Source organism: Heterodontus francisci, chromosome 1, assembly GCF_036365525.1.
Source record: "Heterodontus francisci isolate sHetFra1 chromosome 1, sHetFra1.hap1, whole genome shotgun sequence".
In the NCBI taxonomy this organism is placed as follows: domain Eukaryota; kingdom Metazoa; phylum Chordata; class Chondrichthyes; order Heterodontiformes; family Heterodontidae; genus Heterodontus; species Heterodontus francisci.
Window position 1 is genome coordinate 122,200,837 of NC_090371.1, and position 19,328 is coordinate 122,220,164.

General features: G+C 40.4%; 1 protein-coding gene across 1 annotated transcript in view; it reads right to left on the minus strand.

Moving 5' to 3' along the window:
• Positions 1-268: 268 nt before the first annotated feature.
• Positions 269-19,328, minus strand: part of tmem165 (transmembrane protein 165) — a 34,170-nt gene continuing 15,110 nt past the window's right edge. The window contains exons 3-6 of the mRNA XM_068035156.1: positions 16,904-17,079; positions 8,038-8,220; positions 5,822-5,927; positions 269-4,232 (exon numbers count right to left, since the gene is read on the minus strand). Coding sequence (XP_067891257.1) covers positions 4,156-4,232; positions 5,822-5,927; positions 8,038-8,220; positions 16,904-17,079 — 542 coding nt within the window. The 3' untranslated portion in view covers positions 269-4,155. The remainder of the gene's footprint in view (positions 4,233-5,821; positions 5,928-8,037; positions 8,221-16,903; positions 17,080-19,328) is intronic.

A 19,328-nucleotide genomic window follows, 5' to 3' on the forward strand; every position in this document is an offset into this window, starting at 1 on the left:
CCATTTTTGGGATTTTACATCAAGTAAATTTTTTTCTTGTGCATTGAAGAATTAAAACAAAAAATTGTAATCAAGATTTTGCTGCATTGTCAAATGTTGACCATTTCAATTGAGTTAACCCAAGAAGAATTCTACCAGCACCACATTTTATAACTTTATACTACTACAAAATCCCATAAAACACATAACTATAACTTAAAAGCTTAGTATAAAACTAAGTTAAATACATAAAAAACTTATAGAACACAAAACTAAATTAAGGTGTGACTCATTACTGTATACTTTTACTTGCCATATTTCACATATGGTGCTAAAAAGATCATGAGTTACATCTGTACCCAGAAGCAAATACATTACTACAATACACCTCATAAACCTGAACCTCCATAGTACAAACTCTTGGAAGAAAAATTGGGGGGGGGAACTGAACCTGGAAATCATTGAGAGAAGAAAATGTATGAACCTAAGATGGTCCAATATTAATTCTCCTAAATTGTGAATGAAAACAAAGCTGTAACACTATTCAATAACATTTAGAAATAAAATGTCAAATTTTAAAGATATTGCTTTTTATACTTTAAATAAAAGTACAACCACTGATTACTAAGTAAAATTCTAATCTGTATTATAACATAAAAGAGGTTCTGCATGGTTTTGCAAACCAATATCCACAAAAACATTTAAGTATATAAACTACTCCAACAGTGCAAATGAAGTATTTATTCTGACTCATCAGCTAATTCATATAATTCAGCTAATTTAGATGAATGTTGGGAGTTCAAATGTTAAGACATTTAGGTGAATAGCTAAAGTTAAAACTGAAGATAGAACTGCACCTGCCGTTACAAGTATGCTGCATCAACAATAGGAACATAAATCAATTATAAGATAAGTGATTAGATCAGTTTTAAGCAGATGCATCATTTTCATACAAGACCTTCATCTAAAGTCATTTTAGTAGGAGTCTGATAGCTCTCACACTTTTTTAATACAAGAATCAGCCAAGTGGTAGAACATGTGAAGGCCCGTGGAGGTCCCGTGTGGCTGGAAGACCCACAAAACAAAGAATTTTCTAATTTCTTTTAACACAAAGCCTCAATCTTCATTTATTGTAAAAAGCACAAGGAGAGTTACTCTATATAGATGAGGATAAACTTTATGATGAGACATCCTGTCTGTGCTGAGATCTGAAATGCAGCACTGTTTTCTTGCCAAAGCACCATTTTCTATATACTGCATTAGCTGCACAAAAACAGAGCAACTGGAAATTCAATTTCCATATTTTATCAGAACATTGTTTATTTTCTGCAGAGCTGTCAAGAGAAGTACTGTGGTGGAACTTTTACTAAAGGCAAGAGTTGACCATACACCAAAGGGTAAATCATGGATTTCATGCTCGTCAACACAGAACCCAATTTTGATAAGTTGCACCAACCTTGTAACACGCTGTGTCTTTGAAACTGCATTTTTTTCCAACATGCTGATGTTAAGATTCTCCTTGCTCCATTTACAAAGAATCAATTCCCTCACTGAACCACAGTATAAGCTGCCAAATAAGGATTCCTGCCCTATCCACTTTGCATTTTTCTCTTTGTGGGCCAGGGTACAGAAGGTAGCATTTTACAAATAATCCTTTACTTTTATAGAACATTGGATACATTGTTCTTTCATCAGTCCAAGTTCCCAATCCCAATGTATTAAGGCTATTTCAATATGCAAACTGAAGATTTTTATACTATAGAAATAATTTTTTCTTCTGTATAAAATTGTCTCAGTTACCTGCAAATAAAGGCCTGCTCGGGTATTAAAATTGAAACCCGACCCGACCACATCCAACCCGAACTCGACCTGGGTCAGAGTCCTTTAATCTTTTGCCGCACTCGACCTGACCTGACTACTGTAATAAAGTTAATGATATCAAACCGGTTATTGTGCTCTATCTTGTCCAAATGTTGTGATCCTGTTCATCTGTTCCGGCAGCAGGCTATTCCTGCAGAATCGTACAGATGGAGTTGGGAATCTGAGCTTGATCTTGTCACCAGGAAACAACAGCACCCACCCCCACCCACCCTACAACTTTCACACACGAGCATCCATAGTGCACTGTAGTGTAGAACCACTTTTGGGTGCATGGAAGCCACAGCATGAGCATGATGACATCATAGAGACGCTCACTGCAGAATGCGGAGTCCAGACTGCATATTTCCTGCCTTGACCTGAATGTTCAATTGAAGATTACTTCCCGGAGCAAGGCAGCACTGTCCACGTCCAGCCCGACCTGACCTGAGCCCGAATGCTGGACTTGGAAGAGAGATCTGGCCTGAACCCGACACGTTGTCGGGTCTAGTAGCCACGCTTTACCTGCAAAGACACAAGCATTTATATTGCCACAGGCAAGTGAATGTCTAGGAGGCTAGCTCCAACAGAAAAGTAATTCTAGTTTTCAGTTCCAATCTCAATTACTTCAAAATGGCTAGTCAATATAGAGCATATTGCATTATATGTAACAGTTTACACTATTTACATTTCTGTGAAACGGTGAATACAAAGCCGTTCAACAGTTCAAATCCTCAAAGCAAAACAAACAAACTCAAAAGATATCAGAGGCATAGACTGGTACTTCCTTTGGCCCAACATATGCATGTTAAAATAAGTATGCAATATATTTTGGATACTTGCTGGACTCATGATTGACACCAGTGTTCATATAATTTAGTAGTTTTGTCTTTCAAGATAGAGGATAGTTTTAGTCTTAAGATAATGTAATTTTTGGACAACTGCAGTGTTATAAAGTTCTTTAACTAAAATCAAGCAGCAACTATGGGATAAATCATGATGCCACTTCTTATATTAATTAATTGTATTATTCACATTTTCAAGGCTGCTCCCACTTTCAGATAGATTGGGAGATGGTGAGTTTTTTTTCTACTTAGCAGAATTTGAAAAACTCCTCTCAGAACGATGCTAGGAAGTGGGTATGCAACAAGGCATCCATTTATCCTATTCCATGTCAAGGAGTCTGCTCTGCTTTACAGGCATAACTGAAAACAGGCAAGACTCGTTTGCAAAGTCCTGTAAATGTGAATTTAATAACTAAGGTAAATACTAAACGTTGCAGCAACTACCTGGGATAAACATAACATTCATTGCTTTCTCTGCGGTGAACTTAGCAGTCAATTGCAGTCCCAGGGTATTTTAAAATATATTACTTCTGCAGCTCTTCATAATTATAAATTAATTTGTAATTCTACTAGAAACAGTCACAACTTGTATCCCTGATCAATTCCTCGCTGTTATTTTTAAAAATTTAGTAGCTGACATACACCTGATCTGATCCCAAATACAGGAAAAGTGGAAAGTAGCAGCTGCAAAACTGCAGCTCAGATGTTAACAATGGTTAACAATTTGCATGAGCAACATAAAAGTTACAAGTTAAATGCTGATCACTTTAACAACCATCTCACAAACCTAGTTATTAGAATTATAAAACATAATCAATAATTATGGGTCAATGCCACTAAAGACTCAGTTACTCTTAAACCTACCCCAATATTATCTGTTCATTTGGTGAGGCATCACCAGCCATATAGGACTCCTAAAAAAGCTTCTAGTATTAGCAAATTTGCATTACTTGATGACAATAATCTCTTCAATTAATGCAATGGAGGCCCACTAGGGGGTGGGGGCGCGAAGAACATTTTCAACTAATTCTTTACATGAATAAGAATGGAGAGAGTGAGACAAGGGTGTGCTCTAAACAGAATAGCTGAGAAACATTTTCTTTAGAGTACTGTAATAAGATTTACTTCATTGTTAAAATTTAGCTTCCCATTATGAAAAAAAAGTTCCTTTAATGATGGAGTTTTCCTCAAAGCTACCTCCAAACTCTGATGTTTTTAAAACTGTTTGTTTACAGTAGTGACGTGGTGAGGTACCTACGTATTGAAATATTTATACAGCAAATGAAACAGTGAAGTTGTTTGGGTTAAAAAAACTCAAGACTGCCTTCAGAATCTAAAATACATGTAAACTGTACACGAGGTACTGGTCTACATTAAGTCCTCTGCAGTGTGCAGTTACATTGTACGTTTATAAACATAGGAATTAAGAGTTGGAAATGGGTGCTGCTGATCGTCATTCCTGCAAACATTCTTGTTAAAACCCGCTGTCTGGGCTGATGAACAAGGCAGAGAGTGCAAATGCCAGGAAAACTATTCCACCAATGATGGTCACTAAAAACAAAACAGAATAATTAAACCATATGTTAATTTTATAAAATTGTAAGTCTAGACTTCCTCTGCAACATACAATGCAAAAATACTCCCAAATCAGTTTTCTTTTAACTGATGAAATTAGGACAAGCAACACACATACTATTATACTTTGATCTATATTACTTAGCCCATAAGAAAATGTATGTAATAGCATTCCAGTGACCAGTTCTTTCAGTTTCATCAACACAGAAAGAGTACAAAAGGAGGCCTTACAGTCCATCATGTCTGTGCTGGCTCTTTGCTAATCCAAAACGAATTATGCTGCCTTGCTCTTTTCAAGTATCTTCAAGTTCTGTTCAAACATTTATCCACTTTTCCCTCAGCTTCAACACTTTGCGTAAAGAAATTTCCCCCAATCTCTGTGCATGCATGTACAGTTAATTTAATTTGGTGATCCCACATTACAGACTCTCTGACCAGAGGAAAGCTTTTTCAATTAAACCTATCAAAAACCAACTTTAAAAATCATTATCAAATCTCCTTTAACCTTCTCAGTTCCACTAGAAATAGTCCCAGTGCCTTAAGTATTTCCTCAAAGAATTTTCCATTCTTAATGAATCTGTATTGAATGCTTTCTAAGGCTTTAATGTCCTTTCTATAATGATGGACCCAAAACTGCAAACAGTAGTTTAACTGTGGCCTAACCAATTCTTTGTAAAAATAGATCATGTGTCCCCACTTATAAAACTTAAAATGCTTTTGGCTCTTTCTTAATGACTTTATCTACCCATGCTATCAAAATATTACACATTTAGTCTCTTAGGTCCCTCCTTGTCGACACCCTTCAGTATTTTCTGCTCAAGCATGAACACTTATTCCTTGTATTTCTCCCAAAATGTGTTCTCACTCTTCTCTGAATTATATCCAAGTCTTAGTCGTGGCTCAGTTGGTAGCACACTTGCCTCAATCAGAAAGTCGCGGGTCCTAGTGCAAGAACTATTGTAAGTCTTTTTTTTTTGAATACCTGTCTACCTATTCTGCTATCTCACCTATGTTGTCCTGAAGTCTTTTACAGGGTGTGTCACTGTTTACTAAACCCCATACCTTTAAATTGCCAGCAAATTTTGATAACATGCTCCCTCTGGCCAAGTCCACATGCTATGTAAACTCTACATTTAATATTCCCTTAGTAACCGATTCAGAAAAAGTGATTCATGTTCAGGTAGATTAGATATTTGGTTTCAAGTTTTCTACAAGTTACTAGAAATTATGTTCAAATGTGAATAAATGGCAACCAACATATCAGTGCTAGACCACATACCATCAATGTGGTCTTGTGCCTAACACACACAGCATGTGCTGTGCTGCATTCATGTTTCTTTCACAAGAGGAGCACTGATTTAGTCTTCGCCACATGTCCAGATCTTGCACTTCAGACATGACTCTCGTTTTATCTATGGCAGTCATATCCCATTTGACCAATTATAGCTCAACATTTAGTTCCCACTTTCCTCAGAATGGAGAGAAGAGAGGAATTCAGTTGAGTGTAATTTTGACAATTTAGTCAATTTTATTGATGAAGAAACAAACCTAGTCTCAATTCTTACCAGTTCTAACAGAGATTTTTTGGGCAATCATCCTTCCTCCAATAACTGCCAATCCAGTACAAAGACAGTGCCCTAATGTTCCACCTACAGCAACACCAAAGGGATCCTGCAGGAAGAAGTGGAACATAAGATCACCTATTAGAACCAATATACACATTTACTGAATTCCTGAGCTAAGTTGTATCAACATACTAAATATTTCTAATTGAACCCAGTCACTCACCTTTCGCACACGAAAAAATATAATTTGTATGGTGCTTTCTGATGGTTCAGCTAGTTAAAGTCAAAGTCAATGAGAACTGTTTAAGGGTACGATAATTGGTCTCAATGTTCCTAGGGCAGGGTGAACTTAAATAGAGTTCATTACTAACTGCTATCCAGCAACTTCTGATGGAAATGCACAAGTTGAGGACAGGGCTATGTTCAGCCTTGATGCCCTCTTCAACCCTAGACACCCACTGTTCAGTACCATTCATGACAAGTTACACTTGGGCAAGGAAACAATTACATCAGTACACTAAAACCGTACCCTAGTAAGCAATGTCCTAATTAAAATAGATGGGGGAGAAAGGGAAGAAGCTGGTAGAAAAGCTAAATAAAATGCAGTCGAAGTGCAAGGGAAGGCAGTATCTGCGATGCCTATCAATCACTCAGGTCTATGTCAGAACAGAATCTGTTGTTTTGGATTGGGGAAGATGTGTAGGAAACTTCATATATATTTTTTTGAAAATGTTCAGTTGTTGCAAGTCATTTCGTTGATTTTATTAAATTTCAGTAGATTTGGGGTCAAAGGAATCGATAAAAATTACTTGCACCACCTACAAGAGGTACTGCAGCAACTCACCAAGGCACTTCACAAGTGAGTGGGCATATACATAGCAGATGCAGTATAATGTGGATAAATGTGACGTTATCCACTTTGGTGGCAAAAACAGAAAGGCAGATTATCTGAACGGCGATAGATTGGGAAAGGGGGAGGTACAGCGAGACCTGGGTGTCCTTGTGCACCAGTCGCTGAAAGTAAGCATGCAGGCGCAGCAGGCAGTTAAGAAGGCAAATGGTATGTTGGCCTTCATAGCAAGAGGATTCGAGTACAGGAGCAAGATGTCTTGCTGCAATTACACAAGGCCTTGGTGAGACCACATCTGGAATATTGTGTGCAGTATACGTCTCCTTATATGAGGAAGGATGTTCTTGCTATGGAGGGAGTGCAGCGAAGGTTCACCAGACTGATTCCTGGGATGGCAGGACTGACGTATGAAGAGAGATTGGGTCGATTCGGCTTGTATTCGTTAGAGTTTAGAAGAATGAGAGGGGCTTTCATAGAAACCTACAAAATTCTAACAGGACTGGACAGACTAGATGCAGGAAGGATGTTCCCAATGGCGGGGGAGTCCAGGACCAGAGGTCACAGTCTAAGGATAAGGGGTAAGCCATTTAGGACTGAGATGAGGAAAGATTTCTTCACCTAGAGAGTGGTGAACTTGTGGAATTTTCTCCCATGGAAAGCAGTTGAAGCCAAATAATTAAATATATTCAAGAAAGAGTTAGTTCGTTCTTAGGGCTAATGGGATCAAGGGATACGGGGAGAAAGCGGGAACAGGTTACTGAGTTTGGATGATCAGCCATGATTGTATTGAATGGCGGAGCAGGCTTGAAGAGCCGAATGGCCTACTTCTGCTCCTATACATCTATGTTTTCTGTGTTTCTATCACCTAGAAGGACAAGGGTAGTAGGTGCATGGGAACACCACCACCTCCAAGTTATGCACCATCCTGACTTGGAAATATAACTGCTTTTCTTTCATCCTGGAACTCCCTTCCTACCGACCTAACAGAACTTTGGGAGTACTTTCACCACACAGACTGCAGCAGTTCAAGGTGGTGACTCACCAGTAACTTCTCAAAGGCAATTAGGAATGGACAATAAATGCCGGCCTTGCCAGCAACATTCACACCCCATGAATGAATTAAAAAAAAGTCAGCGCACAATTCTTATGTCAATAAATACATGAAGATAAAGAAATTAGACTTAAGGCAGGCTGAGTGCTCAGTGTTCAACCGGGTCAGAAATGTGGTGCACTGTCATACCTCACCTTGAAAGGCAAAAATTCAACAAACCCACTCTCCTCCTCTTCCTCAAAAGAAAAATACACCATAATCTCGATTAAATGAACTTTCCAAGCTATAGTGAAAATGAAAAATTAAAGAACTCACCTCCCTAGCAGCTAATACGATTGTAGTTAGTTGTGACCGATCTCCCCACTCTGCTAAAAACGTGAGGGTAAATGCCTGAATGAAAATTGGAGAAATACAAGGCAGTCGCCTCTTTTGTGACGGGTGCATAGATGATCCCAACTCAATATCCTGTGGACCATTTGCCACCTTTGATCGCTGAAGCTTGAATGTAGAAAGAGAATATTTTTTTAAAAACAATTAATTCAATATTGAGGGCTTCAAACTGTAACTAAAAAAATCAGTGGACCAACCAAATCTGAAATTAGATGGTATCAATTAACTAAAATGGTACAAAGTATTTTGAGCTGTTGATGAGTAAGGCATGAAGCAGTTAAGTTTCATTTGCTACTTTAGCCATGTATTTATGTGATGCAATTAAACAGGAGAAAATGGACCACTGGTGTCAAATCTGATTTGTTCTAGTTTTAGTTTAGTGCATTAGCAGCAGCTCATTGGATCAAAGCATTACACTATGGTGTTTCATTCAGAAATCAATCCAATATGCCACCATTTTGAATCTCAAATAAGTTGGGTCCTACAACGTACCAGTCCTGTTTTCCACAACGCCCAGTCATCCTTTATGATTAAAGGAAGTCAATTAAATTATCAATGAACATTAGAAGTAATTTCTGACAATTATTTTCTGCCCAACTGGAATTTCCCTGGAGCTGCCCCCTGACCTAGTTTGTTGAAAGTGTGGTGGGTTTGGTTTCCATACTTTCAGCAGTTACAATGGCAAAGTAGGAGCAGCTCCAAAGACATTCCTGGCCAGATCTTTCACATACCAAACTTTTACTTTATTCCAGTAGCAGCTCCAAGAGGGGAGGCGGTGGCGTACTGGTATTGTCACTGGACTAGTAACCCAGGTATTGCTCTGGGGACATGGGTTCGAATCCCACCACAGCAGAAAGTGGAATTTGAATTCAATTAATTTAAAGCTAGTCTAATGATGGCCATGAAACCATTGTCGATTGTTGTAAAAACCCATCTGGTTCACTAATGTCCTTTAGGGAAGGAAATCTGCTGTCCTTATCTGGTCTGGCCTACATGTGACTCCAGATCCACAGCAATGTGGTTGACTGTTACATGCCCTCCAAATGACCTAGCAAGCCACTCAGTTCAAGGGCAATTAGGAATGGGCAATAAATGCTGGCCTGGCCTGCGATGCCCACATCCCATGAAAAAATAAAAAAAAACTATAAGCCATGCTCATTTATGATCAGCTGGATGCTACCATTCAGGAAAAATAATTCTGACATTTAGTTTTCAATAAAATGTTTCCTTCTGCATGACTGAATGCTTCACCATTGGCGGCCGGGCTTCAGCTGCCAATGTCCTAAAGCTCTGGAATTCCCTCCCTAAACCTCTCAGCCTCTCTTTTTCCTTTAAGACACTCCCTAAAACCTACGTTGAAGTTTTTATTAATTTGCCCCAATATTTCATGTGGTTTGGTCTCAAATTTTGCTTTATAACACTCCTATGAAGTACCTTGGGACAATTTATTACATTCAAAGGTGCTATATAGCAGCACGCTGCTGCTGATTTTCCCTATTTACTAATAATACCAATCCTCTTCCTCACATACGAACATAACATGCAAATTAGGAGCAGGAGTCGGCCACTCAGCCCTTTGTGCCTGCTCCACCATTCAATAAGTTCATGGCTAAACTGATTACTCCACATTTCCACCTATCCCCGATAACCTACCACCCCCTTACCAGGTCCTTTACATTTTTACACCTTCATACTTATTATATCACAATCAAATTTGCCTCCATTGCCTTTGTAGATATTTTAAACTTTACCACAATGATTTTCACTTGCAATCTCTAAACCATATAACTACTTACATACAAAGTAGGAGCTGAAGTAGGCCATTCGGCCCCTCAAGCCTCCTCTGCCATTCTATAAGATCATGGCTTGTGGACTCAACTCCACTTTCCTGTCTACCTCCAATACCCTTTAACTTCCTTGGTTTGTCAAGAATCTGTCTACCTCTGCCTTAAAAACATTCAATGACCCTGCCGCCACTGCTCTCCGGGGAAAAAAAAAAGTTCTACAGACTCACGACCCTCTCAGAGAACAAATTTCTCCTCATCTGTCTTAACTAGGAGACCCCTTATTTTAAAACTGTGCCCCCTAGTTTTAGTCTCTCCTACAAGGGGAAGCATCCTTTCAACATCCACCCTCTCAAGTCCCTTCAGGATCTTATATGTTTCAATAAGATCCTCTCTCATCCTTCTAAACTCCAATGAATACAGACCCAACCTGTCCAACCTTTCCTCATAAGATAACACACTCTTCCCAGGAATCAGTCGAGTTAACCTTCTCTGAACTGCTTTCGATGCAACATTATCCTTTCTTAAGTAAAGTGACCAAAACTGTACACAATACTCTAGATGTGATCTCACCAAAGCCCTGTAAAACTGTAGCAAAACATCTCTACTCTTATATTCCATTCTCCTTGCAATAAACGACGACATTGCATTTGCCTTCTTAATCACTTGCTCCACCTGAATCCTAACTTTTTGTGTTTCATGTACTAGGGCACCCAGATTCCTCCGCATCGGAGTTCTGCAATCGCTCTCCATATAATATGTTGCTTTTCTATTTTTCCAGCCAAAATGGACAAGTTCACACTTTCCCTCATTATACTCCATCTGCCAAATCTTTGCCCACTCACTTAACCAATCTAATATCCCTTTACAGACTCATGCCATCTTCACAAATTCCCATTGTAGATTTCAAATATATTGGAATTTCAGTCAAAACAAAACAATCTTCACCTGGCTATGCTAACACTAGGTTGGGAACATTTGGGATTACTGCAAGCGTCAAAAGAATGAATCTGATTCTATTCCCAGGTTGCGGTAGCCACAACCTGTTGTCAGAAGTGCTCCCTTAAGGAATATCTACGTTTTCAAATGATTGAAAATGGGAACCCCTTACGGTAATATGGTGGGGGACCCAAATGCTTGGTAATTCAGTCCATGAAGCACAGGCAATGCAGTCAAATCTATTAATACTTAAAATACCTGAGAAATTTCTAGGTTTTGATCTTTGAAAAGGATTGTTGGGAGCTGATATCTCATAAGCAAAGAAATATGAGGAGTAGACCAGTCGGCCCTTGAACCTGCTCTGCCATTCAATACAATACAGGGCGGCACAGTGGCGAGCACCGCAGCCTCACAGCTCCAGCGACCCGGGTTCAATTCTGGGTACTGCCTGTGTGGAGTTTGCAAGTTCTCCCTGTGTCTGCGTGGGTTTCCTCCGGGTGCTCCGGTTTCCTCCCACATGCCAAAGACTTGCAGGTTGATAGGTAAATTGGCCATTATAAATTGCCCCTAGTATAAGTAGGTGGTAGGGAAATATAGTGACAGGTGGGGATGTGGTAGGAATATGGAATTAGTGTAGGATTAGTATAAATGGGTGGTTGATGGTCGGCACAGACTCGGTGGGCCGAAGGGCCTGTTTCAGTGCTGTATCTCTAAATAAAAAAAATTAAAAAAAACAATCATGGCCGATTTTCCACCTCAACTCCACTTTCCTGCTCGCTCCCCTTGATTCCGAGAGATCAAAAATCTATCGATCTCAGTCCTGTATATGCTCAACAATGTAGCATCCACAACCCTCTGCAGTAAACAGTTCCAAAGCTTCACAACCCTCTGAGTAAAGAAATTTCTTGGCTCAGTCCTAAATGATCAACCCTTTATTCCGAGGCTATGCACCCCACCCCCCACCTAGAATAGGTTCTAGGAACCAATCTAGTGAACCTTTGCTGTACTGCCTCCGAGGCGAGTATACCCTTCCTTATATAGAAACCAAAACTGCGCACAGTACTCCAGCTGTGGTCTCACCAAAGCCCTATTCAATTGTAGCAAGACATCCTATTCTTGTACTCCAATCCCCTTGCAATAAAGGTCAACATGCCATTTGCCTTCCTAATTGCTTGCTGCACCTACATGTTAACTTTGTGCTCCTTGTACGATAACACCCAAGACTCTGAACATTAACGTTTAAAAGTTGCACACCTTTTAAAAAATATTATTTTCTATTCTTGCTATCAGTGATTAATCTCTTACTTTTCCACATTATACTTCATCTGCCATCTTGTTGTCCGTTCACTTAACCTGTTTATATCTCTTTACAGTCTCTTTGCACCCTCCTCACAGCTTACGCTCCCACCTAAATTTGCATAGCCTGCAAGCCTGGGTACATTACATTACTCTGTCTCTTCATCCAAGTCATTAATATAGATTGTAAATAGCTGAGGCCTCACCTCTGATGCTTGCGGCACTCTACTAGTTACAGCCTGCCAACTTCAAAATGCCCAGTTTATCCCTGCTCTGCTTCTGATCAGTTAACCAATCCTCTATCCATGCTAATTATTACCCCAAACTCCACGAGCCCTTATCTTGCGTATTAACCTTTTGTGTGGCACATCACGGGGAGCTGGTGGCGTAGTGGTAATGTCACTGGACTAATAATCCAGGGACCCAGGCGAATGCCCTGGGGACATGGGTTCAAATCCAACCATGGCAGCTGGTGGAATTAAAATTCAATTAATTAATATATTCAATTAATTTAAAAAAATTGAAAACTAGCCTCAGTAATGGTGCCATGAAACTATCATCGACTATTGTTAAAAACTCATCTAATTCACTAACGTCCTTTAGGGAAGGAAATCTGTTGTCCTTACCTGGTCTGGCCTACATGTGACTCCAGACCAACAGATGTATGGTTGACCTAGAAATGGCCTAGCAAGCCACTCAGTTGTCAAGGGCAATTAGGGATGGGCCTCTCCCCCCCCACCCAGCCCCCACCCCTCCGCTTTTAGTTTAAAGCCCTATTCACAGCCCTAGTTATACAATTCGCCAAGATGCAGATCCCAGCCCAGTTTTAGTGCAGCCCACCCCAGGACTGGTGCCAGGGGCCCATGAATCAAAACTCCTTCTTCCCAGACCACTCTGAGCCACATGCCTAATACTATAATCTGCCTGACCCTATGCCAATTGGCCCACGAGTCAGATAATAATCCTGAGATTACCTTTGAGGATCTGCATTCGAATTTGAACCCTAACTCCTCAACACTCTTAGCAGAACATCATTCCTAGTTCTATCTATGTCACTGGTTCCCACTTGGACCACCTCACTTGTAGTAAATTCTAAATAAGATTATTCTGGCCTCACTAGCAAGGCCAGCATTTATTATTCATCCCTAGCTGTTTTGAGGTGGTGGGCTTCCCCCACACCCCACCCCTCCAGCCCAGGTAATCACTGTAATCCATTGGGTGCAAGTACTCCCACAATGCTATTAAATAGGGAGTTCCAGGGTTTTGATCCAGCAACGATGAAGGAAGGGCAACATACGTCCAAGTCAAGATGGTGTGCGACTTGGAGTGAAGGTGCTTCCATGAACTTGGGTGCCCTTGCCCTCTGGATGGTGGAGATGATAGGTATGGGAAATGCTGCAGTGTATCCCATAGATTGAATATACTGTAGCCATAATACACCTATTGTTGGTGGATATTTAGGTTGAGATATATGCAAATTCAAGGGAACAGAGATTTGTCTGTTATTTACAGAGATTTAACAATTACAGAAAGAGAGGGGGACAAGGCCACGGAGGGATTTAAACACATGGATTAGACTTTTGAATCGGAGGCATTACAGGGACCAGAAGCCAATGTAGGTCAGCAAGCACAAGAGTGATAAGTGAGCAGAATCTGGTGCAGGATCGAAAAATAGTGCAGTATTTTGGATGAGCTGAATTTCAAGGTGGGACGAGATGTGATGCCAGCCAGGAGGAGGCTGGAATAGTGAAAACTGGGAGGTAAAAAAGGCATGGATAAGGGTTTTGGCCACTGATGGTGGGAGATAAGCGTGGAGACAAGCAATACTATGGTGGAAGTAGGCTGTCTTTGTGATGGAGGAAAAAGGGGTCCGAAGCTAGTTTTCGGTAAAATAGGCTGTTGAGCTTGCTTTATAATCTGGTTCAGGATGGATATTGGAATAGATGCAAAGGGTATAAATTTTGTGGCATTGTTGGAGGTGAAGGCTTTTGTGTTTGCAACATTTAGCTGCAGGAGCAAACTGGAAGGGTTCATCCAAGATTGGATGTCAGGAACAGCTCAATACCACAGATGCAGTGGATGGGTTGAGGGATGATACAGACATTGGACTGGATGTGGTCAATGTACATGTAGAAGCGACCACATGTCTGCAGAGGATGTATCAAGGGCAAGGTTAGAAAGACAACAATGCTACTCAATTCAATGACATATCAACCCTGTTCTTTAACTCCCCCTTCCCTGTAGATTTATTTATTTATTCGTGGGGAGATGGTGGCATAGTGGTAATGTCACTGGATGTGTAACCCAGAGGCCCAGGCTAATGCCCTGGGGATACAGGTTCAAATCCCACCACAGCAGCTGGTGAAATTTAAATTCAATTAATAAATTCAAATAATTAAGAAAAATCTGGAATTGAAAACTACTCCCAGTAATGGTGCAATGAAACTATCGATTATCGTAAAACCCATCTGGTTCACTAATGTCCTTTAGGGAAATCTGCCGTCCTTACCTGGTCTGGCCTACATGCGACTCCAGACCCACAGCTTAACCACCCTCTGAAATGGCCTAGCAAGCCACTCAGTTGTCAAGGACAATTAGGGATGGGCAACAAATGCTGACCTTGCCAGCGATGCCACATTCCATGAAAGGTTTTTTTAAAATTCTGTTGTAGCTCTCAACCTCACGCTGTGTGGAAGACACTTTTACTCTGCTCACCAATTGACAGAAGATTGCAGATGTTAGAACAGCATTTTCAGAGCTAGCAGATGTGCTGCAAGACAAATGCCTTGGTCTGTAATCCCAGCATGCTTAGCCCATTAAAATTGACAGAGCCTTTGAATGAACTTTTAAATCAAGATTTAAAAAAAATAGATTAATGAAGGATTTGGAACAAACATTCCTACAACAGTTCCCTGCCTTTTGAACCTTAAAGATCCAATTTAAGCTCAATTAGACAGCCATGCAAAAGAACAAAATCACTTCTTTCTCTTCCACTACCATCCACCCCATCCAAATAAGATCTTCCAAACACAAAAGCAGAAAATGCTGGAAATACTCAGCAGCAATGTTCCCTGTAAGGTGCGTGGCTGAGCAGCAACTCGAAACTTCTTGCACACAAGTCAGCCCCTTTATGTTACCATGGGTAAGTGGTCACGCAAAAAGGTTTAAAGGACCCGTGCACAAAAACAATTAGAGGGTACGTTGCTCAGCAGGTCTGGCAGCATCTGCGGAAAAAGCAGTCAATGTTTCAGGTGGATGGCCTTTTGTCAGAACATTAACTTTCTCTCTCCACAAATGCTACCTTACCCGCTGAGTATTTCCAGCATTTTCCATTTCTATTTCAGATTTCCAGCACTCGCAGTATATTGATTTTGTACAATTTTTCAAATTCTGGCCAAGAAACCTGTTGAGAAACAAATCAGATTGAGAATCAAAGTTACTGGCAAATAGAATATACATACGAACACATGAATTAGGAGCAGGAGTAGGTCACTCGGCCCTTCAAGTCTGCACCACCATGCTATAAGGTCATGGCTGAACTGATTACTCCACATTTCCACCTACCCCGATAACCTTTCACCCCCTTGCTCATCAAGAATCTATCTACCTCTGCCTTAAAAATATTCAAAGACTCTGCTACCACCACCTTTTGAGGAAGAGAATTCCAAAGACTCACGACCCTCAGTGAAAACATTTCTCATCTCTGCCTTAAATGGATGACCCCTTATTTTTAAACAGTAAAGCCCTAGTTCTAGATTCTCCCACAAGGGAAAACATCCTTTCCACATCCACCCTGTCAAGACCCCTCAGGATCTCATATGTTTCAATCAAGTCGCCTCTTACTCTTCTAAATTCCAGCGGATACAAGCCTACCCTGTCCAATCTTTCCTCGTAAGACAGCCCGCCCATTCCAGGTATTAATCCAGTAAACCTTCTCTGAACTGCCTCCAACACATTTACATCCTTCCTTAAATAAGGAGACCAGTACTGCACAGAGTACTCCAGATGTGGTCTCACCAATGACCTGTATAGCTGCAGCATAACCTCCCTACTTTTGCATTCAATTCCCCTGGCGATAAACAATAGCATTCTATTAGCTTTCCTAATTACGTGTTGTACCTGCATACTAACCTTTTGCGATTCATGCACTAGGACACCCAGATCCCTCTGCATCTCAGAGCTCTGCAATCTCTCACTATTTAGACAATATGCTTCTTTTTTATTCTTCCTGCCAAAGTGGACAACTTCACACTTCCCCACATTATACTCCATTTGCCAGGTCTTTGCCCACTCAATTAACCTAGCTATATCCCTTTGTAGCCACCTTATGTCCTCTTCACAAGTTACTTTCCTACCTATCTTTGTGTTATCAGCAAATTTAGCAACCATACTTTCAGTCCCTTCATCTAAGTCATTTATATAAATTTTAAAAAGTTGAGGCCCCAGCACAGATCCCTGTGGCACACCACGCGTTACATCTTGCCAACCAGAAAATGACCCATTTATGCCTACTGTTTCCTGTTAGCTAGCCAATGTTCTCTCCATGCCAATGTTACTCACTACACCATGAGCTTTTATTTTCTGCAATAACCTTTGATGTGGCACCTCATCAAATGCCTTCTGGAAATCTAAGCACAATATATCCACTGGTTCCCCTTCATCCACAGCACATGTAACTCCCTCAAAGAACTCCAATAAATTGGTTAAACATGATTTCCCTTTCACAAAACCATATAGCTGGAGAGATAGTTTGTGTCAGTAATCATACATACAGCCTCTTCTTTCTTTTTGATTTCTGCTTGCACTTCTTCCAGTTCCTCCTGACCTTCATCAGGACTCATCTTCAAGCCTTCCCAAAGCATCCGGAAGCCAAATATTGCAAACAGTGCCGTTGATACATAATATGTATACTTCCGGGGGATTATTGTAGTAGCATAGCCAAAAAGAACTGCAACAAAGAATGACACATAAGACTACTGCCCTATTTCAAATACGTGACGTTTTAATTCTGTCCTCCCCTTCTGCCCCCTCCCCCTACTTAAGAACGTGAGGATTATTTGGGTCACATCCGAAAGCAGAACGGAGTATATAAAACTTTAAAAGTGAACAACTCTTCAGGGTTTTTCCAAAAATATACCTGCAATTTGTATCCATCACACTTGTCTAAATTTTTGATCTGTGCCACAGATGTATAATTTTATTCAGGACAGTTTTAATTAAGAAACTGGCTTTGGCTTTTGACGCTTCCAACAATCCAATGATTTGAGTAACTGATGGGGATTTTTCTGACAATTAGCTGACAAGAGCCAATTGGGAGCTATGCAAAATGAACTATGCTTTTTGCTGAACATGATGTGATGCATGTCCAGTCCCAAAATGGATAACTCTGTCAATTCAGATTTAATAGCCTATTAAGAACATAATAAATAAAAGCAGGAGTAGGCCACACAGCCCCTGGAGTCTACACCTCCATTTAATAAGATCATGGCTGATTTTTTTAATTTCATTTTCTCACCCTATCCTCACAACCCTTGGTGCCTCAAAATTTATTGCTCTGAATGCTCAAAAATGAGACCACTTTACATTACAGCTGATATCAGGTTAGGAAATGCACAGGCTAACAGCCAGTTGGCATTAAGGACACTAAGATTCAAATTCAAGCAACACAGAGCATAAGTGTACAAGAGAAAAAAGTTAGGCTGACTTTGCCCACTGACACGGTTTCCAAAAGAAGTTCCACGACAGCATAGAAGTTCCATAGACAATGGAGGGAATAGTGAATCAGCTGAAAGAAATTGATTTATGGCGAAGAAAAGAGCTGTTACTCTGCTGGGAATCTATTAAAAGACCAAACAGAGGAAAGGAGATAGAGGGTGAATTACATAGGTAAATTGAAGAAACATGCATGAGTCGCAGAGTCATAACAAGGGGTGACTTTATTTACCAAAAGATAGGCTGGGGTAAGAATATTGAATGCAGCACTGGGGAAGGGGTTTCAACATTTTGTCTAAGACTACTTCCTAGATCAGTATGTTTAAAGGAAGGAATGAGGTGGGGAAAGTAGGTAATGTAAGGGTAAGGAACATCTGGAAAACAGAATAATTCGGTTCAATGTAAAACTGAAAAGAACTCTCAAAGATAAGGCTCTTGATTGGAAAAGAAAAGAAAGGAGCCTGTCCAAAGATATTGGCAGATTCAAAAGCAGAGAAACAATGGAAAACTTTCAAACAGGAGACCATTTGGGTAGAAACCAGAATATTCACAGAAGTAGCACTGGGTTCAGGAAAAGTTCAAAATCCTTTCATGGGTTGAGAAACTAAAAAACTGAAGCAGCACAAGGCAAATACAAAAAACTGCCAAGAGTACACAAAATAAAGGGGAAGCAAAAAATTAGAACTAAAAGCATGAGAAAAGAATGGCAAGGGATTTGAACTTTTTCCAGTTCTAATGAAAGATCACAGACCTGAAATGTTAATGCTATCTCTCCAAAGATGCTGCCAGACCTGCTGAGTATTTCCACCATTTTCTGTTTTTATTAGAGGGATCGGGCCTGTAGCATAATGGTAACGTTACTGGATTAGGAATCCAGAGGTTCAGAGATCTGGAGAAATTAGCTCAACTTCCACCATAGCAACTGGGGGAATTTAAATTTAATTAATAACCTCCACTAAAATGCTAGTCTCATTAATAATTATGAAGCTACCAGATAATCATAAAAACCAATTAATGTCCTTCAGAGAAGGAAATCTGTCGTCCTTACCCGGTCTCGCCTACATGTGACTCCAGACCCACAGTAATGTGACTGACCCTAACTGCCCTCTAACATGGCCTAGCAAGCCATGCAGACACATCAAACCGCTACAGAAAAGTTGAATCAAAAAAATTGGACGGACCGCCCAGTATCGACAAAGGCACATCATGCCCTGTCGACCATGCAACGTCCTCCTTTGGGGACTTAAGTCAAAATTGGGACAGCTGTCGCACAGACTAGTCAAGCAATAGCCTAACATTGTCACACTCTCCGAATCATACCTTACAGCCAATGTGCCTGATTCCTCCATCATCATACCTGGATATGTCCTGTCGCACTGGCAGGGCAAGGAAACCACCTGCTGATTACCACCAGTACCCTCCCTCAGCTGATGAACTCAGTACTCCACATTGAAACCACTTTGAAGATGCACTGGAGGTAGCAAG